At 37.9% G+C, this 14,075-nt stretch overlaps 1 protein-coding gene across 1 annotated transcript in view; it reads left to right on the forward strand.

The window, feature by feature from the left end:
* Nucleotides 1-14,075, forward strand: part of LOC120865695 (disintegrin and metalloproteinase domain-containing protein 5-like) — an 81,262-nt gene that overhangs the window by 28,854 nt on the left and 38,333 nt on the right. The window contains exons 9-11 of the mRNA XM_040243013.1: nt 3,970-4,041; nt 4,521-4,684; nt 5,534-5,615. Coding sequence (XP_040098947.1) covers nt 3,970-4,041; nt 4,521-4,684; nt 5,534-5,615 — 318 coding nt within the window. The remainder of the gene's footprint in view (nt 1-3,969; nt 4,042-4,520; nt 4,685-5,533; nt 5,616-14,075) is intronic.

Below are 14,075 nucleotides of genomic sequence, written 5' to 3' on the forward strand. Positions count from 1 at the left end.
GGAAGTGAGAAATAGATTTAAGGGCCTAGATGTGATAGATAGAGTGCTTGATGAACTATGGAATGAGGTTCGTGACATTGTACAGGAGACAAGGATCAAGATCATCCCCATGGAAAAGAAATGCAAAAAAGCAAAATGGCTCTCTGGGGAGGCCTTACAAATAGCTGTGAAAAGAAAAGCAAAGGAGAAAAGGAAAGATATAAGCATCTGAATGCAGAGTTCCAAAGCATAGCAAGAAGAGATAAGAAAGCCTTCTTCAGTGATCAGTGCAAAGAAATAGAGGAAAAGAACAGAATGGGAAAGACTAGAGATCTCTTCAAGAAAATTAGAGATACCAAGGGAACATTTCATGCAAAGATGGGCTCAATAAAAGACAGAAATGGTATGGACCTAACAGAAGCAGAAGATATTAAGAAGAGGTGGCAAGAATACACAGAAGAACTGTACAAAGAAGATCTTCATGACCCAGATAATCACGATGGGGTGATCACTCATCTAGAGCTAGACATCCTGGAATGTGAAGTCAAGAAGGCCTTAGAAAGCATCACTATGAACAAAACTAGTGGAGGTGATGGAATTCCAGGTGAGCTATTTCAAATTCTGAAAGATGATGCTGTGAAAGTGCTGCACTCAAGATGGCAGCAAATTTGGAAAACTCAGCAGTGGCCACAGACTGGAAAAGGTCAGTTTTCATTCCAATTCCAAAGAAAGGCAATGCCAAAGAATGCTCAAACTACCGCACAATTGCACTCATCTCACATGCTAGTAAAGTAATGCTCAAAATTCTCCAAGCCAGGCTTCAGCAATACGTGAACCATTAAATTCCTGATATTCAAGCTGGTTTTAGAAACGGCAGAGGAACCAGAGATCAAATTGCCAACATCTGCTGGACCATGGAAAAAGCAAGAGAGTTCCAGAAAAACATCTATTTCTGCTTGATTGACCATGCCAAAGCCTTTGACTGTGTGGATCACAATCAACTGTGGAAGATTCTGAGAGAGATGGGAATACCAGACCACCTGATCTGTCTCTTGAGATATCTGTATGCAGGTCAGGAAGCAACAGTTAGAACTGGACATGGAACAACAGACTGGTTCCAAATAGGAGAAGGAGTACGTCAAGGCTGTATATTGTCACCCTGCTTATTTAACTTATATGCAGAGTACATCATGAGAAACGCTGGACTGGAAGAAGCACAAGCTGGAATCAAGATTGCCAGGAGAAATATCAATACCCTCAGATATGCAGATGGCACCACCCTTATGGCAGAAATTGAAGAGGAACTAAAAAGCCTCTTGATGAAAGTGAAAGAGGAGAGTGAAAAAGTTGGCTTAAAGCTCAGCATTCAGAAAACGAAGATCATGGCATCCGGTCCCATCACTTCATAGGAAATAGATGGGGAAACAGTGGAAACAGTGTCAGACTTTATTTTTGGGGGGTTTGAAAATCACTGCAGATGGTGACTGCAGCCATGCAATTAAAAGACACTTACTCCTTGGAAGAAAAGTTATGACCAACCTAGATAGCATATTCAAAAGCAGAGACATTACTTTGCTGACTAAGGTCTGTCTGGTCAAGGCTATCGTTTTTCCAGTAGTCATGTATGGATGTGAGAGTTGGACTGTGAAGAAGGCTGAGCGCCAAAGAATTGACGCTTTTGAAATGTGGTGTTGGAGAAGACTCTTGAGAGTCCCTTGGACTGCAAGGAGATCCAACCAGTCCATTCTGAAGGAGATCAGCCCTGGGATTTCTTTGGAAGGAATGATGCTAAAGCTGAAGCTCCAGTACTTTGGCCACCTCATGCGAAGAGTTGACTCCTTGGAAAAGACTGTGATGCTGGGAGGGGTTGGGGGCAGGAGGAGAAGGGGACGACAGAGGATGAGATGGCTGGATGGCATCACAGACTCAATGGACGTGAGTCTGAGTGAAGTCCGGGAGTTGGTGATGGACAGGGAGGCCTGGCTTGCTGTGATTCATGGGGTCGCAGAGTCGGATACGACTGAGTGACTGAACTGAACTGATAATCCTTATTACAGAGTAAACTGAGTTGTTTGTTTTGTAACCATCAGGCTTAAAGAAAAAAATATTTTATGTGACTAAGTCTATGGAATGTAGAGAAAAGAAGACCTTTTTCCTTTCCTCCTCTTTGAGAATTCCAGACCCCATCTCCTCTTCAGGCACCCTGGACTTCTTATCAACCAGGCTGGAATTGACTCTCAGTTGCAGAATTGGACTCGATTTTCCCTTTCACTTCACGTTCATGTACATCATAACACAATGAAACCCAGGTGGTACTAGGGGTAAAGAACCCACCTGCCAAGATAAGAGACCTCAGAGACGCAGGTTCAATCCCTCGGTTGGGAAGATCTAGAGGAAGGCACTGGCAGCCCACTCCAGTTTCCTTGCTTGAAGAATCCCATGGACTGAGGAGGCTTGAGGGCTGCAGTCCATAGGGCTGCAAAGAGTCAGGCATGACTGAAGCAACTTACCGCACATGCATGTATATGTCAATTATATTTCAAGAAAATGAAAATATAAAGAATTTGAGTGGATCAATTTCCTGTGTTAAATATAGATAATTTTAAAGGAGAGTTTAAAAAAATGTTTTAGGAAAATATAATTCATAAGCTAATATAATTCTAGAGTGTAGAGACAACAAGCAACTTAATTTTAGGCAGTGCTTTAATATATAGTAAGCAACATTTATTTGCTCAATTCTGATAAAGTATGCATGCATACACACATGACCCATAGGCCATATTTCTGAAAGCTACAAACTTCTAAACAAAATATTTTATTAATTTTGATAGTATATTAACAAAATGTAATGTTTTATTCAAGGAATATAATAATGGCTTAATATTAAGTAATAATGAAGTGTATTGCATCAATACATCAGAAGATAAAAATGATTATTATTTTGGTATGCTTGAGAAACGCTTTCTATAAAAATTCAACTTTATTTTTAATAAGTTTTATAAATGAGAATATTTATAAATGTTTCTCAACATAATCTAAAATATCCATCTTAAACTGGACACTATTTAATGATGAAATATTTGAGGATTTCCAGTGAAAAATCATGAGCAAAACTCACATTTCTGATATTCACCATTGTTTTTTTAACATTTTCCTGGCATTTTAAAGCAGTTAGACATAGAAAGAGCTGATTGGAATAAAGAAGCGTTAAAAATACAAGTTACATGGTGATGTCAGAGGATGTATCCTAACACAGTGTCCATGATCACTTTAAGAGTAAACCTTTTATTAAAGATTTTCCCTCTTTATGCATACATTTTTTTAGTTCATGATTATATGTATTATTTTAGAAATAAGTACATTATGAAATAAATTTTATGATTCAATTTTCATGAACAATAAATAATGCCACAAGTTAAGTGCTTTAAACATTATTTAAAACATTATTTACACGGGAACACATGTAACCCATGGCTGATTCATGTCAATGTATGGCAAAAACCACTACAATATTGTAATGTAATTAGCCTCCAATTAAAATTAAAAAAATCATTTTATTATATATTTTTAGTTATCTATTTTGTAAATAACATAGATTTAAGTAATTTATTCAAAGTATTGTTCATGCATATGCAAAGTATGGTTCATTTACATATATAAATGTAAATAAGCATTTCATGGATTTCAGTTGGAATGTAACCTTCTGGCTACTTTGAAGTGAAATCGCTCAGTCCTGCCCGACTCTGCGGCCCCATGGACAGTAGCCTGCACCAAGCTCCTCCATCCATGGGATTTTCTAGGCAAGAGTACTGCAGTGGGTTGCCGTTTCCTTCTCCAGGGAATCGAACCCAGGTCTCCCACATTGTAGACAGAAGCTTTACCGTCTGAGCCACCAGGGAAGTCTCTGGCTACTTTAGTATGTAGCATATTGTACATGTGTGGTATATTAATAGTATCCATTATTTTTAAATAATAATGTATCTTTTTCAGTTTGATTACATGGGTTCTGATATAAATACTGTAACACAGAAGATTATTCAGATCATTGGCCTTGTTAACACCGTAAGTTATTTAAACTATTTTAAAAATTTATTTTGTAAAAATATAGATACTATGAATTGATGTATGTAATATTTCAGAGAAGGCAATGACACCCTGCTCCAGTATTCTTGCCTGGGAAATCCCATGGGTGGAGGAGCCTGGTAGGCTGCAGTCCATGGGGTCGTGAAGCGTCAGACACGACTGAGCGACTTGACTTCCACTTTTCACTTTCATACGTTGGAGAAGGAAATGGCAACCCACTCCAGTGTTCTTGCCTGGAGAATCCCAAGGATGGGGGAGCCTGGTTGGCTGCCGTCTATGGGGTGGCACAGAGTTAGACATGACTGAAGCCACTTAGCAGCAGCATGTAATATTTTGCCATACTTTTGAAGAGTTTCCACATTCAAAATACTGAATTAAATGTCTTAAATATACCTTTACAAAAATGTAATACAATGTTCAAATTTATATAAAAATTTTCATTTATTTTCTCCATTTAGATGCTTATCCAGTTAAAACTTACTATTAGAATATCTTCCATAGAGATTTGGTCAGATAAAAATAAAATTTCTACTGAAGGACCTCCTCATAATGTTTTATATCAATTTTTAAACTGGAAGTATGAATTTACCTCCGGAACTCATCATACGGCATACTTATTTGCGTGAGTATAGTATCTCATATTTCTATAAATAAAGAAATAACATCAAATGATTTTACATATTAATTATGAAAAATAAACATTTTCTTAATGTATACTGAGTTCTGTAAATTTGGTAGACACCATAGGCTACAGTCCATGGGTTGCAAAGAATCAGACATGACTGAACGACTTCACTTTCTTTCATAGGATGAGGAAAAAATGTAGGTTAAAATCTTTGTCCTCAAGTAGCTAATATGAAATAATACTTAAAAACTTGTATCATCCAACATAAAATTACCTGAAAAAAGTAAAGTTACATAAAAGTATTGAAATAACTAAAGGAGGTTAATTATGAGTGACATAATTTTTTTTTTTACTTCTCTTGGCTTATAAACTTTTACTACCTGTTATCTCTACATTCTTTTCTCTCATCTGATTAATTTTTGTGATTTTATTTTCTAATCACACGAATATCTAGATTCTAATGCAGAGAAAACTTATTTATACTTAGTAATAGTAATATACTTAGTAATATGTTTAGTGAAAAGATAAATGAGGAGGTCACATAAAATTGAATTTTTAGAGTCATAAATGTAGAGGGAACCTGCATAAAATTATAAGCATTAGTCAATGGTGTTTTGCATAAATTATCATGCTTCATCCTTCTTATTATTCTGGATAGTTATCAGATTGAGGGATTATAGATATGTATTGAAGCATTCTTATCATTGAAAGTTTGAGAAAAATATATTCAAATAGTAAAATTCAGTGTAGCGTGGTACTTAGGATATCATATTTGTTAAATAATGCTGTAAAAATTATTAATAATACTATTGAAAGGTAATTATAAAGAAAATTGTTATTTTTTAGCTTCAAGAAAAATCCTACTTTTATAGGAGTCACAGTTCCTGGAGAAATATGTGGTAAGCTCGCTGTTGGAGGAGTTGCTCTGGTATGTAATTACTAACAAGTTGGCTCTGATTTTTCTCATGTTCCAAAATTTCCTAAATATTTCAATGCATGAGTATATATACTGCTAAGTTTGTTCACCCTTTAATAGTATTATTATTACTAATTAGGATAATAATTAAAATTAAATAATTATAATTAAATTATTAAAATAATTAAAATTAAACTGTATAAAATTTCTTTAAAAATAAGAATATTTACAAGCTGAACAGATTATAATTTACTGTTTTAAAAAGCATTTGGCCTTTGTAAGTCTGTTTGTTTTGAGTAGTGGTATGCTTGCATCAATATTTATTATAGAATCAATGCTATTTTAATGTTATTAAACTATTTTCCTCAAAATTAATGACCAGAAATATCAATAAGAAAAAATATCAAATAAATATCAAAATATCAAATAAAATAATTTTCTTCAAAATTAATAATTTGTGTACATTCATGTGCTTTTTAAAATTATGTGACATTGATTATTTTTCTATTTCAGGGTAACTTTTATTACTGTATTCAATTCTTTGTTATGTGTTTAGAGGAAGCAGGCTGTTGCTGGAGGGAACAGTCATCAGATATTCATAATCTGCTGTTTTCTGTTGAGTTTTATCCCTTTTACAGAAAGCTATATAAAAAGTAGCAAAGGGAGCTAATTATAGTGCTCCAGAAAAGTAAGGCTACACTGTGATTTTTATACTTATATATTTAGTTGACTTTTAGTAGCATGTACAGTGATTCAAACTGCCATCCACAAAACAGATTTAAAATCTGTACTGGTATGTACTTGCTACCACAATTATAAAAGACATATTGATTGATTAGATAAATCTAAAGCCAGCTCTGGAGCTTATTTATTACCATAGCTATAGAAGAATCGGGTATTTCCTAGAAATTTGTTTTTATTCTCAGTCCTTGCTCTTGGTCCCCTTTCACCCAAAGCCCGAGGAAAGGCCAATATTTCTGTTTTTTGTACCAGTGCCACGCTATTTTGACTACTATAGCTTTTCTTTTTTTTCTATAGTATGAAGTCAGGGAGCCTGATTCCTGCAACTCCATTTTTTCTTTCTCAAGATTGCTATTCAGGGTCTTATGTACTTCCATAGAAATTGTATAATTTATTATTATAGTTCTGTGGAAAATGCTGTTGGTAATTTGATAACAATTGTATCAAATCTGTAGACTGCCTTGGGTATTATAATCATTTGACAATATTGAGTATTCCAATCTAACAGCGTGTTATATCTTTTCATCTGTTTATGTCATCTTTGATTTCTTTTCTCAGCATTTTTAGTTTTCTGAGTACAGGTCTTTTTTCTCCTTAGGTGGGTTTATTGCTAAGTATTTTATTATTTTTGATGCAGTGGTTGTTGTTGTCAGTGGCTCAGTTATGTCCAACTCTTTGCGACCTTATGGACTGCAGCATGCCAGGCTTCCCTGTCCTTCATCATCTCCTGGAGCTTGCTCAAACTCATGTCCATTGACTTGGTAATGCCATCCAACCATCTCATCCTCTGTTGTCCCCTTCTCCTCCTGCCTTCAATCTTGCCCAGCATCAGGTCTTTTCTAATGAGTTGGCTCTTCGCATCAGGTGGCCAGAGTATTGGAGTTTCAGCTTCAGCATCAGTCCTTCCAATGAATATTCAGGATTGATTTCCTTTAAGATTGACTGGTTTGATCTCCTTGCAGTCTAAGGGACTCTTTACTTTGTTCCATTGATCTTTGGACCACCCTTATGGCAGAAAGTGAAGAGGAACTAAAAAGCCTCTTGATGAAAGTGAAAGAGGAGAGTGAAGAAGTTGGCTTAAAGCTCAACATTCAGGAAACTAAGATCATGGCATCTGGTCCCATCACTTCATGGGAAATAGATGGGGAAACAGTGGAGACAGTGTCGGGCTTTATTTTTTTGGGCTCCAAAATCACTGCAGATGGTGATTTCAGCCATGAAATTAAAAGACGCTTACTCCTTGGAAGAAAAGTTATGACCAACCTAGATAGCATATTCAAAAGCAGAGACATTTCTTTGCCAACAAAGTCTGTCTAGTCAAGGGTATGGTTTTTCCAGTGGTCATGTATGGATGTGAAAGTTGGACTGTGAAGAAAGCTGAGCGCCGGAGAATTGATGCTTTTGAACTGTGGTGTTGGAGAACACTCTTGAGAGTCCCTTGGACTGCAAGGAGATCCAACCAGTCCATTCTAAAGGACATCAGTCCTGGGTGTTCTTTGGAAGGAATGATGCTAAAGCTGAATCTCCAATACTTTGGTCACCTCATGCGAAGAATTGACTCATTGGAAAAGACTCTGATGCTGGGAGGGATTGGAGGTAGGAGGAAAAGGGGATGACAGAGGATGAGATGGCTGGATGGCATCACTGACTTGATGGACATGAGTTTGGGTGAACTCTGGGAGTTGGTGATAGACAGGGAGGCCTGGCGTGCTGCAATTCATGTGGTTGCAAAGAGTCGGACACGACTGAGCGACTGAACTGAACTGGGTGTACCATATTGTATAAATTTCTTATTCAGGCTTAACTGACATACATTAATATTAGTTTCAGGTGTAAAACATAGTGATTTGTTATTTGTATATATTGCAAAATGATAACCACAAAAATCTAGTTAACATCTATCATCACAAATAGTTACAGAATTTAATACTGTTTTGATCACTACAGCTTTGTAATATAGTTTGAAATCAGGAAACATGATACCTCCAGCTTTATTAGTTGTTCTTAAGATTTCTTCAACTATTTGGAGTCATTTGTCTACCATTCAAATTTTAGGATTGTTTTATTTTGGTGAAAATTGTTGTTAGAATTTTGATAGAGGTTGCACTGAACCTGTAGATAGCCTTGGGTAAAATGGACATTTTAACAATATTAATTCTTAACAATAATTCTTAACAATATTAATTCCATGAACATGGAATATCTTTTCACTTATTTGTGTCTTTCTCAGTTTCTTTCTGGAGAAGGCAATGGCAACCCACTCCAGTACTCTTGCCTGGAAAGTCTCATGGATGGAGGGGCCTAGTAGGCTGCAGTTCATGGGGTCACTAAGAGTCAGACAGGACTGAGCGACTTCACTTTCACTTTTCACTTTCATGCATTGGAGAAGGAAATGGCAACCCACTCCAGGGTTCTTGCCTGGAGAATCCCAGGGACGGGGGAGCCTAGTAGGCTGCCGTCTATGGGGTTGCATAGAGTTGGACACGGCTGAAGCGACTTAGCAGCAGCAGCAACAGCAGCAGTTTCTTTCCTCATTGTCTAACGATTTTCAGTGTATAATTCATATCCTTGATTATATTTTGTTCTTTTTAATATGGTTGTAAGTGGGAGTGTTTACTTAATTTATTTTACTGATAATGTATTATTAATGTCTAGAAACTCTACTGAATTAATCTATTAGTTCTAACAGGGTATTTTTGTGTGTGTGTGTGTGTGTGTGTGTGTGTGTATGTGTAGTTTTAGGATTTTATATGTATAATATCTTGTAATTTGGCAATAGTGACAGTTTTACTTGTTGTTTTCCCATTTTGAATGTCTTTTTTTTCCTTGTCTCATTGCCTTGGCTAGGACTTCCATACTATGCTGTATGAAAATGGTGATAGTGGGCATTTTTGTCTTATTCTTGTTCTTAGAGGAAAATCTTTTCATCTTTTTAACAGTGGATGTGATGTTAGGTGTGGGGTTGGATGTGGTCTTTATTGCTATATGTTACCTTCATACCCAGTTAGTTGAGAGTTCTTAAAAATCATAAATGGATGTTGACTTTTGTCTATTTTCTATTTATTATCCTTGTTCCCTGTTTCTTTTTAAAATCTTCCATTTTCCTTTTTTTATCTTTTTGCCTTCTGTGGTTTTAACTGCACATTTTATATTATTTCATTTTCTCTCCTTTCTAGAATAGTAATTGCATTAAAAAATTTAAGCAGACGCCCTAGAATTTATAATATATACATTTACAAGTACTTTTATTGTAATGTAGTTTGAATTAACTACACTAAACTAACTTAACTAAAAAACAAGCTAATCTACTTTGAAAAATTTTCAGGCTTACCTGGGATATGTTTTCATTAGGTATGGAAATACACACAGATATGAGAATAGCTGTCATCCAGAAGTTTACCGTACTTACATTTCCCTAGAAACAAGAAATATGCTACAGCATTCAGAGGCCACATAAAAAAACACCAGGTTTGATCAAGAAGCATAGGAGGCAGAGGGAAACGTGGTCAAGAGCCTCTTATAATTTTGTTGGGAAGAAATGGGAGGGGTTAAACAGGTTTCCAGTTGGCTAGTTTCAACAGGCCATGAGGCATAGAAGCTGTCCTTAGTTGTCTGGTACCTAGCCCTGGTGTGACCTTGGCAGGTGGATAACAGCCTGGTGTATGTGAGTCTGATAAAGTGGATGGTAAGGTATATGGGCTCTAGATTGACTGGTTTCTGTATGAAAGGTACATTTGTAGGTGAGTTGGCTGCGCTTTGCTGGAGCAGCCATGAAGAGATACCCCACGCCCAAGGTATGAGAAACCCAAGTAAGATGGTAGGTGTTGCAAGAGGGCATCAGAGGGCAGACACACTGAAACCATACTCACAGAAAACTAGTCAGTCTAATCACACTAGGACCACAGCCTTGTCTAACTCAATAAAACTAAGCCATGCCTGCAGGGCAACCCAAGACGGGTGGGTCCTGGTGGAGAGGTCTGACAGAATGTGGTCCACTGGAGAAGGGAATGGCAAACCACTTCAGTATTCTTGCCTTGAGAACCCCATGAACAGTATGAAAAGGCAAAATGATAGGATACTGAAAGAGGAACTCCCCAGGTCAGTAGGTGCCCAATATGCTACTGGAGATCAGTGGAAAAATAACTCCAGAAAGAATGACGGGATGGAGCCGAAGCAAAAACAATATGCAGCTGTGGATGTGACTGGTAATAAAAGCAAGGTCCGATGCTGTAAAGAGCAATATTGCATAGGAACCTGGAATGTCAGGTCCATGAATCAAGGCAAATTGGAAGTGGTCAAACAAGAGATGGCAAGAGTGAACGTCAACATTTTAGGAATCAGCAAACTAAAATGGACTGGAATGGGTGAATTTAACTCAGATGACCATTATATCTACTACTGTGGGCAGGAATCCCTCAGAAGAAATGGAGTAGCCATCATGGTCAACAAAAGAGTCTGAAATGCAGTACTTGGATGCAATCTCAAAAATGACAGAATGATCTCTGTTCGTTTTCAAGGCAAACCATTCAATATCACAGTAATCCAAGTCTATGCCCCAACCAGTAACGCTGAAGAAACTGAAATTGAATGGTTCTATGAAGACCTACAAGACCTTTTAGAACTAACACCTAAAAAAGATGTCGTTTTCATTATAGGGGACTGGAATGCAAAAGTAGGAAGTCAAGAAACACCTGGAGTAACAGGCAAATTTGGCCTTGGAATGTGGAATGAAGCAGGGCAAAGACTAATAGAGTTTTGCCAAGAAAATGCACTGGTCATAGCAACAGCCTCTTCCAACAACACAAGAGAAGACTCTACACATGGACATCACCAGATGGTCAACACCGAAATCAGACTGATTATATTCTTTGCAGCCAAAGATGGAGAAGTTCTATACAGTCAACAAAAACAGACCGGGAGCTGACTGTGGCTCCGATCATGAACTCCTTATTACCAAATTCAGACTCAAATTGAAGAAAGTAGGGAAAACCGCTAGACCATTCAGGTATGACCTAAATCAAATCCCCTATGATTATACAGTGAAAGTGAGAAATAGATTTAAGGGCCTAGATGTGATAGATAGAGTGCCTGATGAACTATGGAATGAGGTTCGTGACATTGTACAGGAGACAGGGATCAAGACCATCCCCATGGAAAAGAAATGCAAAAAAGCAAAATGGCTCTCTGGGGAAGCCTTACAAATAGCTGTGAAAAGAAGAGAGGCGAAAAGCAAAGGAGAAAAGGAAAGATACAAGCATCTGAATGCGAAGTTCCAAAGAATAGCAAGAAGAGATAAGAAAGCCTTCTTCAGCAATCAATGCAAAGAAACAGAGGAAAAGAACAGAATGGGAAAGACTAGAGATCTCTTCAAGAAAATTAGAGGCACCAAGGGAACTTTTCATGCAAAGATGGGCTCAATAAAAGACAGAAATGGTATGGACCTAACAGAAGCAGAAGATATTAAGAGGTGGCAAGAATACACAGAAGAAGTATACAAAAAGGATCTTCACGACCCAGATAATCATGATGGTGTGATCACTCATCTAGAGCCACACATCCTGGAATATGAAGTCAAGTGGGCCTTAGAAAGCATCACTACGAACAAAGCTAGTGGAGGTGATGGAATTCCAGTTGAGCTACTTCAAATCCTGAAAGATGATGCTGTGAAAGTGCTGCACTCAATATGGCAGCAAATTTGGAAAACTCAGCAGTGGCCACAGGAGTGGAAAAGGTCAGTTTTCATTCCAATCCCAAAGAAAGGCAATGCCAAAGAATGCTCAGACTACTGCACAATTGCACTCATCTCACATGCTAGTAAAGTAATGCTCAAAATTCTCCAAGCCAGGCTTCAGCACTATGTGAACCACGAACTTCCAGATGTTCAAGCTGGTTTTAGAAAAGGCAGAGGAACCAGAGATCAAATTGCCAACATCTGCTGGATCATGGAAACAGCAAGAGAGTTCCAGAAAAACATCTATTTCTGCTTGATTGATTATGCCAAAGCCTTTGACTGTGTGGATCACAATCAACTGTGGAAGATCTGAGAGAGATGGGAATACCAGACCACCTGACCTGTCTCTTGAGAAATCTGTATGCAAGTCAGGAAGCAACAGTTAGAACTGGACATGGAACAACAGACTGGTTCCAAATAGGAGAAGGAGTATGTCAAGGCTGTATATTGTCACCCTGCTTATTTAACGTATATGCAGAGTACATCATGAGAAACGTTGGGCTGGAAGAAACACAAGCTGGAATCAAGATTGCCGGGAGAAATATCAGTAACCTTAGATATGCAGATGACACCACCCTTATGGCAGAAAGTGAAGAGAATCTAAAAAGCCTCCTGATGAAAGTGAAAGAGGAGAGTGAAAAAGTTGGCTTAAAGCTCAATATTCAGAAAACGAAGATTTTGGCATCTGGTCCCATCACTTCATGGGGAATAGATGGGAAAACAGTGGAAATAGTGTCAGGCTTTATTTTGGGAGGCTCCAAAATCACTGCAGATGGTGACTGCAGCCATGAAATTAAAAGATGCTTACTCCTTGGAAGGAAAGTTATGACCAACCTAGATAGCATATTCAAAAGCAGAGACATTACTTTGCCGACTAAGGTCTGTCTAGTCAAGGCTATGGTTTTTCCTGTGGTCATGTATGGATGTGAGATTTGGACTCTGAAGAAGGCTGAGCACCGAAGAATTGATGCTTTTGAACTGTGGTGTTGGAGAAAACTCTCGAGAGTCCCTTGGACTGCAAGGAGATCCAACCAGTCCATTCTGAAGGAGATCAGCCCTGGGATTTCTTTGAAGGAATGATGCTAAAGCTGAGACTCCAATACTTTGGCTACCTCATGCGAAGAGTTGACTCATTGGAAAAGACTCTGATGCTGGCAGGGATTTGGTGCAGGAGGAGAAGGGGACGACAAAGGACGAGGTGGCTGGATGGTATTACTGATTCGATGGATGTGAGTCTGAGTGAAGTCCAGGAGTTGGTGATGGACAGGGAGGCCTGGTGTGCTTCTGTTGATGGGGTTGCAAAGAGTCGGACATGACTGAGCGACTAAACTGAGCTGAGCAGAACTGTCTACTCTGTGAAGCAATTGGGGAGCTATAAGAGTGGCAGACCTCCAAGTTGGTAGGGCCCTAGTTATGAAAGCATCAGAATACAAAAAATGTGATATTAATAAAGCTAGTCCTTTTGTGCTGTGAAATTTTATCAAACTTTTGACATAACAGAAGAAGCGACTTTTAGAGCTTAGGGCATAAGTTTTGCTAATCAGTATAGGAAACATTTTACTATGAGAGTTAAAAGGAGAAACACAAGTAAAAGTATAAGGATTTATTATAAGCCAACCTGTAACTAAATTTCCCATTTGTATGATGTTAGCAAAAGAAGTATATCTGAAATTTCTAGAGGCTGTAACAGTGTTTGTGCAGTTATAAATTGTATTAAAAATTATATGTGTTTTTTGGACAACAATATCCTGGTGTATTTGGGGAGTAAAGGTGGCAAGTCAGTCAGGCAATTTACATTGTCAGAAAGTGTCAGTAGATTAGTCTGGTAAAGCACATTTAAAGATTCATGGGTTTTGTATGTATTCAAAGGGAAGTGGTGGTTGTGGTGGTCATGATCAGGGATGTAGGGTGGGAGGTTGTACCGTGGTGGAAAACTATAGAAAGTAGTAGGAGAAGGCATTGGGGAGTGAGTGGCCCTCTTCCTAGGGTCAAGGGCGTTC

Source organism: Oryx dammah, unplaced genomic scaffold (genome assembly GCF_014754425.2).
Source record: "Oryx dammah isolate SB20612 unplaced genomic scaffold, SCBI_Odam_1.1 HiC_scaffold_7, whole genome shotgun sequence".
In the NCBI taxonomy this organism is placed as follows: domain Eukaryota; kingdom Metazoa; phylum Chordata; class Mammalia; order Artiodactyla; family Bovidae; genus Oryx; species Oryx dammah.